At 43.6% G+C, this 13,704-nt stretch overlaps 1 protein-coding gene across 1 annotated transcript in view; it reads left to right on the plus strand.

Annotated features, from left to right (window-relative positions):
• MTHFD1L (methylenetetrahydrofolate dehydrogenase (NADP+ dependent) 1-like) overlaps positions 1–13,704 on the plus strand; it is a 157,557-nt gene that overhangs the window by 56,694 nt on the left and 87,159 nt on the right. Inside the window, exons 19-20 of the mRNA XM_006768722.2 lie at positions 2,898–2,966; positions 6,862–6,973. Of these exons, the coding sequence (XP_006768785.1) occupies positions 2,898–2,966; positions 6,862–6,973 (181 nt within the window). The remainder of the gene's footprint in view (positions 1–2,897; positions 2,967–6,861; positions 6,974–13,704) is intronic.

The raw sequence follows: 13,704 nt of genomic DNA on the forward strand, positions 1-13,704 counted from the left end.
ATCTTTCTTCTATCATTGACAGTCCCTCTAGGTTGTGGGCTGCTTGCCTGTGTTCCTGAGAAGCATCTACGGTACCAGTCTATAGAGTGTGTTTTCTTTAGTGAATTACCGGTATGTTTACCGGTAATAAACTTGCACTGTTTTATGTATATGTTTGATTACATACAGCCTTGTGACAGTTTTCCTGCATGTCATAAGCATTTGAATATAAATTAAAATGTTAAAATCAAATCTGATATTGTTTTACCTTTTATTTGGTGTGTGGAAGGTGTGCGGAAGAGGGGGTAGTCTTATACGGCGAGTATATAACAAACTCTGTATTTTGAGTGGAAATGTTAGGGGGTCGTCTTATACGCCCAGTCGTCTTATACGCCGGCAAATACGGTAATGCACTTTGGAGAGATAAAGAACCTCTAGATTCTACCCACTGATCTGTTAAGAACTGTTGCACGCTATTTACTTTTTTCACGGCTACATTCACATGCATTTGCTCCTAGTATAGCCACCTAATAACTGACTAGTCTGTTGAAAGACACCCTCAATCCCATAGAATGTACCACACCCCAAGTAAACGCTCATGTGAACTATGGAAAAACGAAAGACACTTGCCCAGTGTCTGGAGAAAAGGTGGGAGGGATTTTGTTAAAGCTTACCCTGTGTTACCTTATTTGACACATTTTTTCCATAGTGCTTAGACTTCCTCCCTGTTGTTTCTTCCTTCTCCCTTCGTTTCTAGAAAAGGGGCCTTACAGGGAGCCCGGCCCAGAGCTTCCTAGGACTGGAAGAGGGCAGCCTCGTTCTAGGCAGAGAGCATGAGACACAGAGAAGGAGAAGCCTTTTCGATGCTTCTGTTTTTGGGGTGCCTTCTCTGTCTGGATGAGAGGTTGAGAGATGCTGGGAAACCAGAATGGGTGCTTTTAAGGCAGTTCCCTCTCCCTCTCTTCATGCCCGCTCTGGAAATAGCGTTGTTCAGTTCTTGGTCTCATTTCTTCAGGCAATAGTAAAATCTCTGGTCGTGGAAAAATAATGAGCATCATTGCCAGAAAACACTTGTAGATGGCCTGAAAGATCTACTTCCTGGCAGACCCCTTAAACACCCTCAGGAGGGCTTTGAAAAAAATTCGACTATTACTTCCCCGTCACTCTTCATGTCTTACGCGGTTGACATTCATTCAGGTGGGGAGAGACGGACAGAGGGCGCAGTGCTGTGTCACAGGTGGCCCGCAGGCAAGAGCAGCCTGTGGGGATGCCCTCCTAGGGGACAGGCTGGAGAGAAATGGATCATCTTTTGTCAATCATCTGGTGCTTTTTTCTTTATGGGAGAAAATATTTTTTTAATTTATTTTCAGTTATAGTTGACATATTACATTCGTTTCCAGCGTACAACATAGTGATTCAACATTTACATACCTTGTGATCACTACAATAAGCCTAGTATCTGTCACTATACATAATTATTACTTTATTATTGACTCTGTTCCTTATGCTGCATATTACATCATCGCCATGACTTGCTTTTATAACTGGAAGTTTGTACTTTTTAAACTCCTTTTCCACCCAGCCATCTCTTGTCTGGCAACCATCAGTTTGTTCTCTGTATCCAAGATTTTGTTCCTGTTTTGTTTTGTTTATTTATTTGTTTTGGTTTTTGGACTCCACGTATAACTGAAATCGTATGGTATTTTTCTTTCTCTGTCTGACTTATTTCCATGATAGATCTATCCATCTTGTTGCAAATGTCGAGTTCATTCTTTTCAATGGCTGAATAATATTTCATTGTGTACATGTACCCTATCTTCTCTATCTATTCATCTATCGGTAGACACCTAGGTTGCTTCCATATCTTGGCTGTTACAAGTAATGCTGTAGTGAACGTATGGGGTGCACATGTCTTTTTGAATTATTGTTTTCCTTTTCTTTCGGATCAATACCCAGGAGTGGAATTGCTGGATCATATGATAGTTCTGTTTTTAATGTTTCGAGTAATCTTCATAATGCTTATTGGCTGCATTCATTTACATCCCACCAACAGCGCATGGGGGCTCTCTTTTCTCTGTATCCTCACCAGCACTTGTTACTTGTTTGTTTTTTATAATAGCCATTCTGACAGGTGAGAGGTGGTGTCTTGTTTTTTTGATTTGCATTTCCCTGGTGTTTAGTGATGTTTATTTTTCATGTGTCTCTTGGCTAGCTGTATGCCTCCCTTTGGGAAATGTCTGTTTGGGTCCTTTGTTTTTCTTATGTTGAGCTGTATTTTGGATATCCCTCATCTGATACATCATTTGTAAATGTCTTCTCCCATTCAGCAGGTCGCCTTTTCATCTTGTTGATGGCTTCTTCCCCTGTGCACAAGCTTTATTTTATGTAGTCCCAATTCTTTCTTTATTCTTTTATTACCCCTGCCTTTTAAAAGCGATGTCAGAGTTTACTGCCTATATTTTCTTCTGGGAAATATATGGTTTAGATCTTACATTTAAGTTTTTAAACCGTTTCGAGTTATTTTTGTATATGGTATAAGAAAGTAATCTAGTTTCATCTTTTTGCATGTATCTGTCCAATTTTCCCAACACCATTTATTGAATAGACTGCCTTTACCCTGTTGTATGTTCTTGCTTCCTTTGTCATAGATTAATTGGCCATATGAGCTTGGGTTTATGTCTGGGCTCTCTGTTCTGTTCTCTTGATGTATGTGTCTGTTTTTGTGCCAGTTCCATGCCAATTACGATAGCTTTGTAGAATAGTTTGAAATCAGGAACGTGATACCTCTGTGGCTATTCAGGTCTTTTGTGATTCCATATAAATTTTAGGATTATTTGTTATAGCTTTTTTTTTTGAATGCTGTTGATATTTTGTCAGATTAAATAATTGGTGTGGGGTTTTTTTTCTCTCTCCTTTAGGGGGTGACAGGTGCTTTGACAGTTTTGATGAAAGATGCAATAAAACCAAATCTGATGCAGACCCTAGAAGTAAGTGATTTTCTTTGTATAGAAATTGTTGAAAGTTTCCATTAATTGGATTGCTTGTGCGTCCCCTACAACATGAGCACTTCTAGCCAATATGAGCCCACAAGGAACATTGGAAGAATTGGTCATCCAAAAAAATTAAATGTGTACTTACAGATTCTTTAATATAATTCATATCTTGCCTAATGTAGTACTAATTGGCCAGAGTAAAAATTTAGAAACTCATTATCTTGTCTAATATTTCAGTAAGTTGTGTAGTTATGTTTACATGTTTTCTCTTTTGCTTTTATTTATTTATTTATTTATTTGCTTAATCTCTCATAACAATTAGGTTTTGAGATTTTTTTGTTTTTGTTTTCCCCAAACAAAATACACAGTAAATGGTGAAAAAGGTTTTCCAGGAAAGTATGCTGTACCCTGCTTTTATAAGAATGCTATTTTTGTATATGACTTTCCTGCTCTCGTCTTCATTGAACTTAAATTTCCTCATCAAAATACCTGTTTTCATCCAGGGGTTTAGTCACTCGTCTTGCTCATATGCTGTAGTAATTGTCTAATTCCCTCCTCTTAGCTAAAGAGAACTTAGGGTTTGGGTGCAGACAAGGAGGCAGTATTTGGGCCGGGTTGGCAAAGCAGATGGTGGGGGTAGGGGTCTGGGAGATAGTGGTGTCCTGGTAAGTGTTTTAACAGCCAGCTCTCTGGGTGAAAATGCCTAATTTGTAGCCTTTGCCAATTTGGACAATTGTCTCACAATGGCCAATTTCTGGCTCCCTTCCAGAGGTCCCTGAACAATGGAGATGGGAGGCAGTGCATGCCAGGAGTGGTGTGAACGTCCATCTGTCCTCACTCTGTAGTAGGCAAGCACACTGGGAAGACATATAACAGAAACACAAGCAAAATAACCATCCATTTATTCAGCTATTCAGCTGATACAAAGCTGAGTTTCAGTGTTCACTCTGCCATTCACTAACTGTGACCTGTGTTTTCATAATCTCATTCTCCCTTTTCTCTCATGTAAAATGCTGAGAGTCCCAATGGCTCACATACCCCACCAGTGCTTGCTGCTATATGATACCGTACACAGTTAAATACTGTTGTCTGAGAATTCCAGGGCTAATCCAAAGACATAAAACTATCTATCATGAGTGTGGCATTTCACTTTGTCTACAGAAACACTTAGGAAAGTAACTCAGTAACTTCACCCCGACGTTCCTTCCTTCAGGAGCCCTTGCTTCTTCTGGCCTCTGACCCCTCACCCTCCTGGACCTGCTTTTTTTTTTTTAATATACTTTATTGGTTTTTTACAGAGAGGAAGGGAGAGGAATAGAGAGTTAGAAACATCCATCAGGTGCCTCCTGCACACCCCCTACTGGGGATTTGCCCGCAACCAAGGTATATGCCCTTGACCGGAATCGAACCTATGACCCTTCAGTCCGCAGGCCGATGCTCTATCCACTGAGCCAAACCGGTTAGGGCCTCCTGGACCTTCTTGATGGCCTCTCCTCCCTCTCCCCTGTTGTCTTTCGGCTCAGCCCCTGAATGTCGGGGGGCCTGAGCCCGCACTTCTCCAGCTGTGCTCTCCCAGGTTACCAGCTATGCAATGACCCCACGCTCTGGTTCTCAACCTCCTGACCTCAGAATTCCAGACTTGGAGGTACAGTTACCAAGAGCCACTTGAGTGGGTAAAAGACATTTCAAACTTAACAAATAAGATCTTTGATTCCCAACCACCTCCTACTTCCTCCCAACCTGCTCCTCCCCCCAAACCTGGTCTGTTAGTGGTTCAAGCCAAAAACCTAGAGATCCCCCTCCCTCCTCACCCTGCCTCCCTGCCTCAGCTACCAGCGTGCCCACCTGTCACACCGCCAACTGGTCTCACTTTATTTTTATTTTTTTATTTTACTAGCTACATTTTAAGTAGCCTCATGTATCGGATGGTGCAGATATAGAATATGTTCATCTTTGTAGAAAGTCCATTTGGACAAAGCTCTTTTAGGGCTCTGGCAAGCAAATGGGTAATTGACTGGAAATGTCTGAAAAGTCCATTATGGAGAATATCTGTAGCTTTGTCATCGTGAGGAACCAAGACAGTCCCTGCATGACTTTCCGAAGTGTTCTGTATATAAAGTGAAATGCCACACTCGTGATGGGTAGTCTTATATCTTCAGGTTTTCAGACACCGTTTTTAGCTGTGTACGGTATCCCATGGCCACAAGCATCGGTGGAATGTCTGTCTGAAGGTCTAACAAAGAAAATGTACACATTTTCCCATTCAAACTCCATCCTGGGGGTTCCAAAACCAGGGCTCCAGTGCCGATTAACATACCGTGTGGCCTTTAACTGTAAATGAGAAGTAAAATGCTGCTGATCTAGTTCTTAGGGTGGCTATATCAGGAGTGTTAGGTGTTTATGCTGATCCAGCCACACCCTGGCTGTCCCCTGTGCCCCTTGGAGACCAGTGCCCCGTGCTTCTCAGACAGATGGCCCCATCAGGGTTGCAGCGCGGAAAGGAGTGAGGGCGGCTGCCCACCCAGGGAGGCAGCCTGCGACCTTGTCCTCACGAAACGTCCCAACGACACTCTCTTACTCAGCGAGCCACATGCAGGGACTGGCGAGGTCAGGAGGTGACGGAGACTCTGTCTTTTAAACAGCGTTTTCTTCACTTGAAAGGTTTATCTGGACAGGAGTGAGAAATCAGACATAGACAGTGGTACACGGGTAGGTGGAGACACTGAACCCACGTCTGTATACATGTCTACCAACATGTGTGTTTGGGTTTCATCATCCCGACTTTATGTCCACATACACGTGTATGACCTTCTCAGGACCCTGTTAGTGTCCCTCCTGAGGACTTTGGGAGGAAAGTACACAGAGCTCACAGACTGGCTTTGAGAAACTGCCTTCTTCGTTCTGAGAGACGATTTTTCTCTCGCTTCCCCTCCTGCTTTGGTGCCGCTTTCTCAGCTTGGAAGATGATCAGCCAGCAGCCCGTCGCAGTGCGTGGGAACTTTCCGGGGCTTGCAGCCCCCATGCCTGCGCTCCACGCCCTGTCTCCCCACGCCCATGAGCGAACAGCCTGTTTTCACAGGTGAAGCTCAGGCTGCGTGTACACAGACCCCGGTGGCCCCCTGGGCTCTGAATAAAACCCGAGCACTCGAATGCGTGTGGATAAACACGCTCTTCTAGGTGGGGCTGCGGTCTGTTGTCATCAACAACGGAAACGTATAGGACAGGCATTAAAAGTAAATGCACAGACAGGTTTTTGTTCAAAGAATTAACATGTAATGGTTGCCCAATTTTTAACATGGAAGACAAACAATGAAGGTCTTAAAACAGGATTTTTAAAAATCAGAATAGCAAGCTTATAATTGTGAACATAAAAATGTTATAGTTCCTTATCATTGCAAATATACCCTTATGTAGTTGGCCTGCCGTGAATCAAATGGATTTTTTTATGCTTGTTTTGGGTTTTTCTTGAACTGATTAATTTCTTCAATAAGCCTCTTAGACCATCAGAGTCTAATCCCTTTTTTTTTTTAAAGAAAACACAATGTAAAGTAATGTGAAATAATGTACGGCATTTACTTCGCGGTCACTGAGGCAGCTAACACAGTGGCTTATCAAAATTACCGTAGGAAATAACGCCCGCAGCGCCTTTTCTCCTTGGTTCAGCATTAAATGTAGAATTAACACCGTTCCAGGATACGTAAGGAACCTGGACCTTTGAAAGACTCGGGGCTTTGTAAACTTTCTTTGTGAGAATTTGGGCATTAGACTTGGAGTCTCAATGAAAGCAGAATGGCTGAAGCGAGCCTTCTCAGTACCCAGCAGTCTGGCCCACCTCGTGTGACCCTCCAGTTGTCCCTGGGGGTTTTCATTTGTTCTTCTGCTTCCACAGGGGACGCCCGTCTTTGTGCATGCTGGCCCCTTTGCTAACATCGCCCATGGCAACTCTTCCGTGCTGGCTGATAAAATTGCCCTGAAACTAGTGGGTAAAGAAGGATTTGTAGGTAAGTCATTTCTTTTTAATGTAGTTGTTGTAGGACATGGAAATCTAAAAGGTGATGACTGGAGCGGAGTGGAACTCACACGGACTTGAGATGTGTTCTTTAGACCTACCTGCCTTTCAAAGAGGGTCTCAGTACTGGAAAAGCCCTGTGGACGGGGCTGCACTGGTGAAATGATCTCGTGGTTGAACCATGGGTTCTGATGTCAGATGCATGTGGGTTTGAGTGTAAGCTCTGATACTTTCTGGCTCAGAGACCTCAGGCACATTTTAGGGACCTCAGAGCCTCAGTTTTCTCATTTGTAGAATGGTGATCACAATATTGTATCAAACCTTATAGAGTTATTGTGAAAACTAAAGGAGGTTATTCATTCAGCAGATACGGAGCACCTACCACTTACAAGGCATGCAACTTAGACCTGAGGCCACAGTGCTGAGGATACAAGCTTAGCCCTGCCCTCTTGGGGTGTCCTGTCTGGTGGCGTATATCATCTAGCAGGAGGGGGTGTTCATTCCATCTTAGCTACTATTAGCAGTAATAGTACTATTAACAACTTAACATTAAATTCAATCTGAATGTGTCTTTGGTGGCCTAATGGAGGAACGGGTTCCCAGCCAATACACTTGGGAGTTTTAACTGGTAGAACTTCACATCTTCGCTGTTGTCAAACTCTCCTTTGTGGTACCTGTCTCTCTTTGGCTTTTGTTGGATATTCCAGCCAGAAAGAGGGGGCAATGGCCATCGAGATGGCACAGTGAGTGCCAGATCCCACCCATGACATGAAGGCTGTGACAAAACAAAAGACAAAACAGCAAGGCTTCATGGAATGACACCTTAATTTGACATGGAGGGATTACACTGGCAGGTTTCACAGGCCCACGGGTAATTTCCATTCACCACCTGAGTGCCTGCCATCACTGAGTCTAGCAGTTGCTTCTTTCACACCAGTCCTCAGCCTGGTGTCCAACTCAGAAGTGGGTTATTGTACTAGAAAGGATTCCACAGGACAAAAGGACTTAGCTGTGCACTTTTACACTCAGCCATGAGGAAGGCCATTCAGGGCTGTTGAGACTGCTGCAGGCATTCCTTGTAGGCTGGCAGGAGCGGAGGAGGATGTGTATAGCTCATTCCTCAAAGGTCTGTGCTAGACGGCCCTGGTGCACTTTGCTTCTTCGCTACCGAGTCCACAGGAGAGTGGCTAGACATGCTGTCTCAGTGGACCTGCTCGATCGATCACGGCGTAATTGGAGAGCTAATGGACGAGGAGGCCGGGCAGAGGCGGGCAGCGCAAGGCTGGTGCTTTTGTGAAGTGGTGTTCTAATGCTTCATTCCACCAATAAAAGAACTTCTAGAAGAAAGCACTCTGTCTCATGCTGACAGAGGTCTGCCTCTGTTCCCATCCAATGCATGTTTATGGAATGTGTGTTACCGTGGCAAAGCATCTGTCAGGGTGTGTGCAGAACATAGCAGCTCTCCGCGTGACCTTGGACAATCCACCCTCTTCCAGCCAAGGTCCCTCACTCCCGGCAGAAGCCCTCTGGGCAGTATCTCTTTTATACATGCCTGCTGCTTCCACAGCTGGTCCCCGGGCACCACAGACCTTTGACCTCTGACCTACCTTCTGTGGGAGTGCAGCTGTGCCGCTCACAGGACCCTGGCCCTCTATTGTGCTGTGGTCTGTAAACGTCCCTTTATCTCCCTCCCCCCTCCCCACCCCTCACCTTTCACCACGAAGGCCCCTAAGCAGAGACACACTGTGCCTCCCAGGTCTCCTCTAAAGCCCCCTACCCTCACTAGCTCGAGGCCAGAGTGGGGCTGGTGATGGGGACAGTGGCCTTTGAAGACGTCCTTTCCTGGCTTCTGACCTTGTCAACCCCTTTGAAACCTCAAGGTGGCTGTTGGGCTAACGGATGCAAAATTTATTTTCAAACGATTTCTCTGCCGATAAGCAAGTGGCACCATTTTGAAGCCTAAAATAAAGTGGAACCCAAAGAGCCCCGTTTTGACGTCCTTCTGCAGGATTTAAGTGAGGGGCATGCGTGTATCTGAAGCCCGGGGAGAAATGTCTGTCCTTAGGAAAGTCATTGTTTATAGGCTCAGCCCCAAAAGAGGGATGATTTGGGTTACATTAAGGAAATAAATTATGTATGATAAAGGATGTTAGGTTAAAAAGCAAGTGACAGGTTGGAAGAAATCATTTACAAAGGCAATAGACACATGAACAGCATTCAGAATATACAGGGGTGGGCAAACGGAGGTTTGCGGTTGTGAATATGTGAAACAGTTTATTCTCGTGTTATTTATTTGTTAATCATTGTATTGCTGCTTTGTATGACAGCTGTAAGCCTACTTTCCCCCACCCCTGTATAACTCACAAAGGGCTACAGACTGATAAAAAATAAAAAAAAATACTCCCAGAAAATGGGCAAAAGATGGGAAAAGGTAGTCCACAGAACAAGAGCAATCTTACAGAATTTCCGGGTAAAACTTCAAAAGAGAAAATGATGTAGCCATTTCACTTCTCTGTAATACCCAGAAAATAAATAATTGAAAATATGTTTAGGTCATTGAAATAACTTACCTCAGGACATATTTATTGAGCTTCTGCTGTATGTCAGGTAATACACGGCTGGAGCCATGAATTGAAGATGATTAAGACATGTTTCCCAGCCCACAGTAATTTACAATGGGGAGGGAGACAGGCCTGTAAGCAGACCCTCAAAATGGCGAGTCCGATGCACTTAGGAGATGAAGGACCACATCGATTAACTAAGAACCTTAGGAGATGGGGCGCGTCTCTTAGAAATTTTCCCCGCACTCCTGGTTTAATCTAGTGTTCTGTTCCATCCCAGCACACATAAGGAATTATTTTGTCTACTCTACAATAATTACTCCAAGATAATGGCCTCAGTATTCCATTTAGACTTAAAAACAGAGTAAAGTTTATTTAATTAATTGCAGAAACTTGTCAGACAAGAGCAGAAGGCTCCATGAGAATCTGGGCGAGTGCTGTGGTCACTGATTTCTGTTTCTCCTTCTTCCGTCAACAGTCCTCGGGGATCCACTCGCTTCATTTACTGCTGTCAAGGCAAAACATTGCTTTGGCATCAAACCCCAACCATGTGTTATTTTTAAGGAAATAAAGAAAGAAAAGAAAAGAATAACAACATTGAGTTCCTAGGTTTTTAAAACTTATCTCATATTTAAACTATTTGCAGGGATTTCAAGCTTACACATGAACCTTAGTTTTTAAAATTTATTTTCCGTTCCCTAAATTTGGTTTTGCTTCCAGTTTTGAATGAATACCTTGCCCTCCTTCTGGAATGCAGCCTACATTTTTTTAAAAGTATATTTTTATTGGTTTCAGAGAAGAAAGGAGAGGGAGAGAGAGAAACATCAATGATGAGAGAGAATCATTGATATGCTGCCTCCTGCACGCCCTACAATGGGGATTGAGCCCACAACCTGGGCATGTGCCCTGACTGGGAATCAAACTGTGACCTCTTGGTTCATAGGTCAATGTTCGACCACTGAGCCACTCCGGTCAGGCCAGTCTACGTTTTCATAGCCAGGGGTTTCTTAACCGATGATCACCAGTCACCCCCTCCCATAGTTAAATGCATAATTATATGAGTGTATGTACTTTTTTAAAAACCAGAGTTAAGCTCCACAATTCTCATTAGATTCTCAAAAGAAGACATTCATGCCTCAAAAAGATAAAAGGCCGGGGTCTGCATCTCAGGCCCTAATGGGCGCGGCATGCTGCTTCACCTTACCCTCTATGGGGATCCATGTGAAGATCGGGTGCCTTTCAGCTTCCCATCCACATTTGACCTTGAGCACTCGAATCCAAAGTGCATGTCAAGAAGTTACCTCCTGTATTGTGTCTTCTCCTTGCTAACTAGACAATCACATGGGCCCAGGCTGGGTTCCCCTGATGCTGCCTGAGTACATGAGTGTAAACAGAGGAGGTGGCAGAAGAGAAAGATTAGGCCCGTCCCCAATCACGCCCCAGGCTTGGCCCTGCACATTTCAGGCTTAGGATTTAGTGATCAGAACGAGCAGCCATAGCAGTTCTAAGGCAAACTGAATAGGCTTGGGAAACACAACCTTGTTAATATTTCCATTATAAAAGCTCCTCTCAGCTTCAAACCTGTGCCAAAGCCATCACAGACTTGCTCACTTAATCCTTAAACAGTTCGGTTGTTCTCCCCGTTTTTACAGATGATGCAACCGAAGCCTAAGTCATGGTATCCGCCGTCTGCCATGGCTCAGCCTGAGTGCGGGGATGTGCCCACGGCCTCCCCTGTGCAGAGGGAGGATCTGTTGGCTCTTCTGCCTACAGTATCTTTCCCATCTCCCTCTCTATCTAGTTCCCAGCCACTCCCATAAAAAATAATTTGTATCAGATGACCTGTCTACAGCAGATGGTCACATTTAAAAATTGTACCAATATAATTATATTGTGCCAATATATAGTAACATGTGCCAACAGTCGTGGGACACTTTGAGGTGTGTTTTTTTGTTTTTTTTTCTTCTGACTACTTTAAAAGATCCTTTTCCCTGATATATTGCTAATAAAGGTTGTCTTACTGAGTCACATGCTGACTGCTCTCCCTGCTGCTCCCCCACCGCAGCCCCTTTTGCAAACAGCTTTAAATCTTTCCGCTTGGACTTCGGGACTCTGTGCTGGTGGTTACACCCTGTCCTCTGTTCCCATTTTTATTGTTAGGCAATTTTACATATGCCTTTGTTTCGGTAGGAGAGAACCAAACTAAACATTCCTGTAATTTCATCCACCCTTTAAAAAAAACCCAGTGTCCAGTGACGGTCCAGCTTTCGAAGCTCTTATTCTCCCAGACTTCACCCTGGTTACGTTACTTGGAGCCCACACTCCATCATGGTTATACTTTCTCTCCGCTGATCACACTTGTAATATCAAGGATGAGAAGTGCAGAATTATTGGAGGTCCTGGCTGAAGGTCACATGAAACCACTGAGCACCAGTAGTGGCTTGTACCCCTCTGTTGAGGAAAGCCTAGTAAGAGAGGTTTGTTACTGCCCCGGGGGTTCTGATTTCTCACCTTGCCAGTGCCCAGTCTCATTCTCCCCTCAGTGTCCCTGCTGGCCTGTATTCTGCCTCACCTTTCTCTTCCCTTTTTGTAGGAGAATGGAGCCCTCCTTTCTTTCATCAGCCAGTTTTCTGCCTCCCTCACCCCCTAACAAAAGGTGAAATATTCTGAGTATACAGTATTCCAGAAAGTACACAGATTAATATAGTGAACACCCAGGTTTCCACCACTCAGCTTTGTTAAAATCATAACATATTTCTATGTGTTTTAGTTGTTTTTTTTAAAAAATAATTGTTTATTGTTGAAAGTATTACATATGTCCCCCCTTTTCCCCATTGACCCCCTCCAGCCGGCCCCCACACAACCTCCCCAGGCCTCTAGCACCCTATTGTCTGTGTCCATGGGTGATGATATATGTGTACAAGGTCTTTGGTCGATGACCTCCCACCCATGCACCCTCCTCCACCTTCCCTCTGAGTTTCCTCACGCTGTTCCATGCTTCCATGTCTCTGGACCCACTCCATTCATCAGTTTATTTTGTTACTTAGATTCCACATCTGAGTGCGATCATGTGATTCTTGTCTTTCTCTGACTGACTTATTTCACTTAGCATGATCCTCTCCAGGTCCCTCCATGCTGTCTCAAAGGGTGAGAGAGTTTTCTTTTTTACTGCTGCATAGTATTCCATAGGATAAATGTACCACAGCTTTTTTATCCACTCATCTACTGATGGGCCCTTGGGCTGTTTCCAGATCTTAGCTATTGTAAATTGTGCTGCTATGAACATGGGGGTGCATACATTCTTTCTGATTGGCGCTTCGGGTCTCTTAGGATATATTTCTAAAAGTGGAATCACTGGGTCAAACAGCAGTTCCATATTTAGTTTTTTGAGGAAACTCCATACTGTTTTCCATAATGGCTGCACCAGTTTGCATTCCCACCAGCAATGTGCTAGGCTTCCCTTTTCTCCACATCCTTGCCAACACTTGTCATTTGTTGATTTGTTGATGGTAGCCATTCTGACAGATGTAAGGTGATACCTCATTGTCATTTTAATTTGCATATCTCTGATGATCAGCGACTTTGAGTGATTTTTTCATGTCTCTTGGCCATATGTATGTCCTCTTGGGAGAAGTGACTATTTAGGTCCTTTGCCCATTTTTTAATTGGATTGTTTGTCTTCCTTTTGTTGTATGAGTTGCTTACATATTTTGGATATTAATAACCCTTTATCAGATGTATCATTGCCAAATATATTCTCCCATACAGTGGGCTCTCTTTTCATTTTGTTGATGGTTTCTTTTGCTGTGCAGAAGCTTTTTATTTTGATGTAGTCCCTTTTGTTTATTTTCTCCTTAGTTTCCTTTGCCTCAGGAGATGTATCTGTAAACATATTGTCATGAGAGATAATCTGAGATTTTGCTGCCTATGGTTTCTTGTAGGATCTTTATGGTTTCATGACTTACATTTAAGTCTTTTATCCATTTTGAGTTTATTCTTGTGTATGGTGAAGTGGGTAGTGTAGTTTTATTTTTTGCATGTATCTGCCCAATTTTCCCAACACTGTTTATTGAAGAGACTCTCTTGACTCCATTGTATGTTCTTGCCTCCTTTGTCAAATATTAATTGAGCATAATGGCTTGGGTCAATTTCTGGGTTCTCT

This window comes from Myotis davidii, unplaced genomic scaffold, assembly GCF_000327345.1.
Source record: "Myotis davidii unplaced genomic scaffold, ASM32734v1 scaffold1323, whole genome shotgun sequence".
Lineage (NCBI taxonomy): Eukaryota > Metazoa > Chordata > Mammalia > Chiroptera > Vespertilionidae > Myotis > Myotis davidii.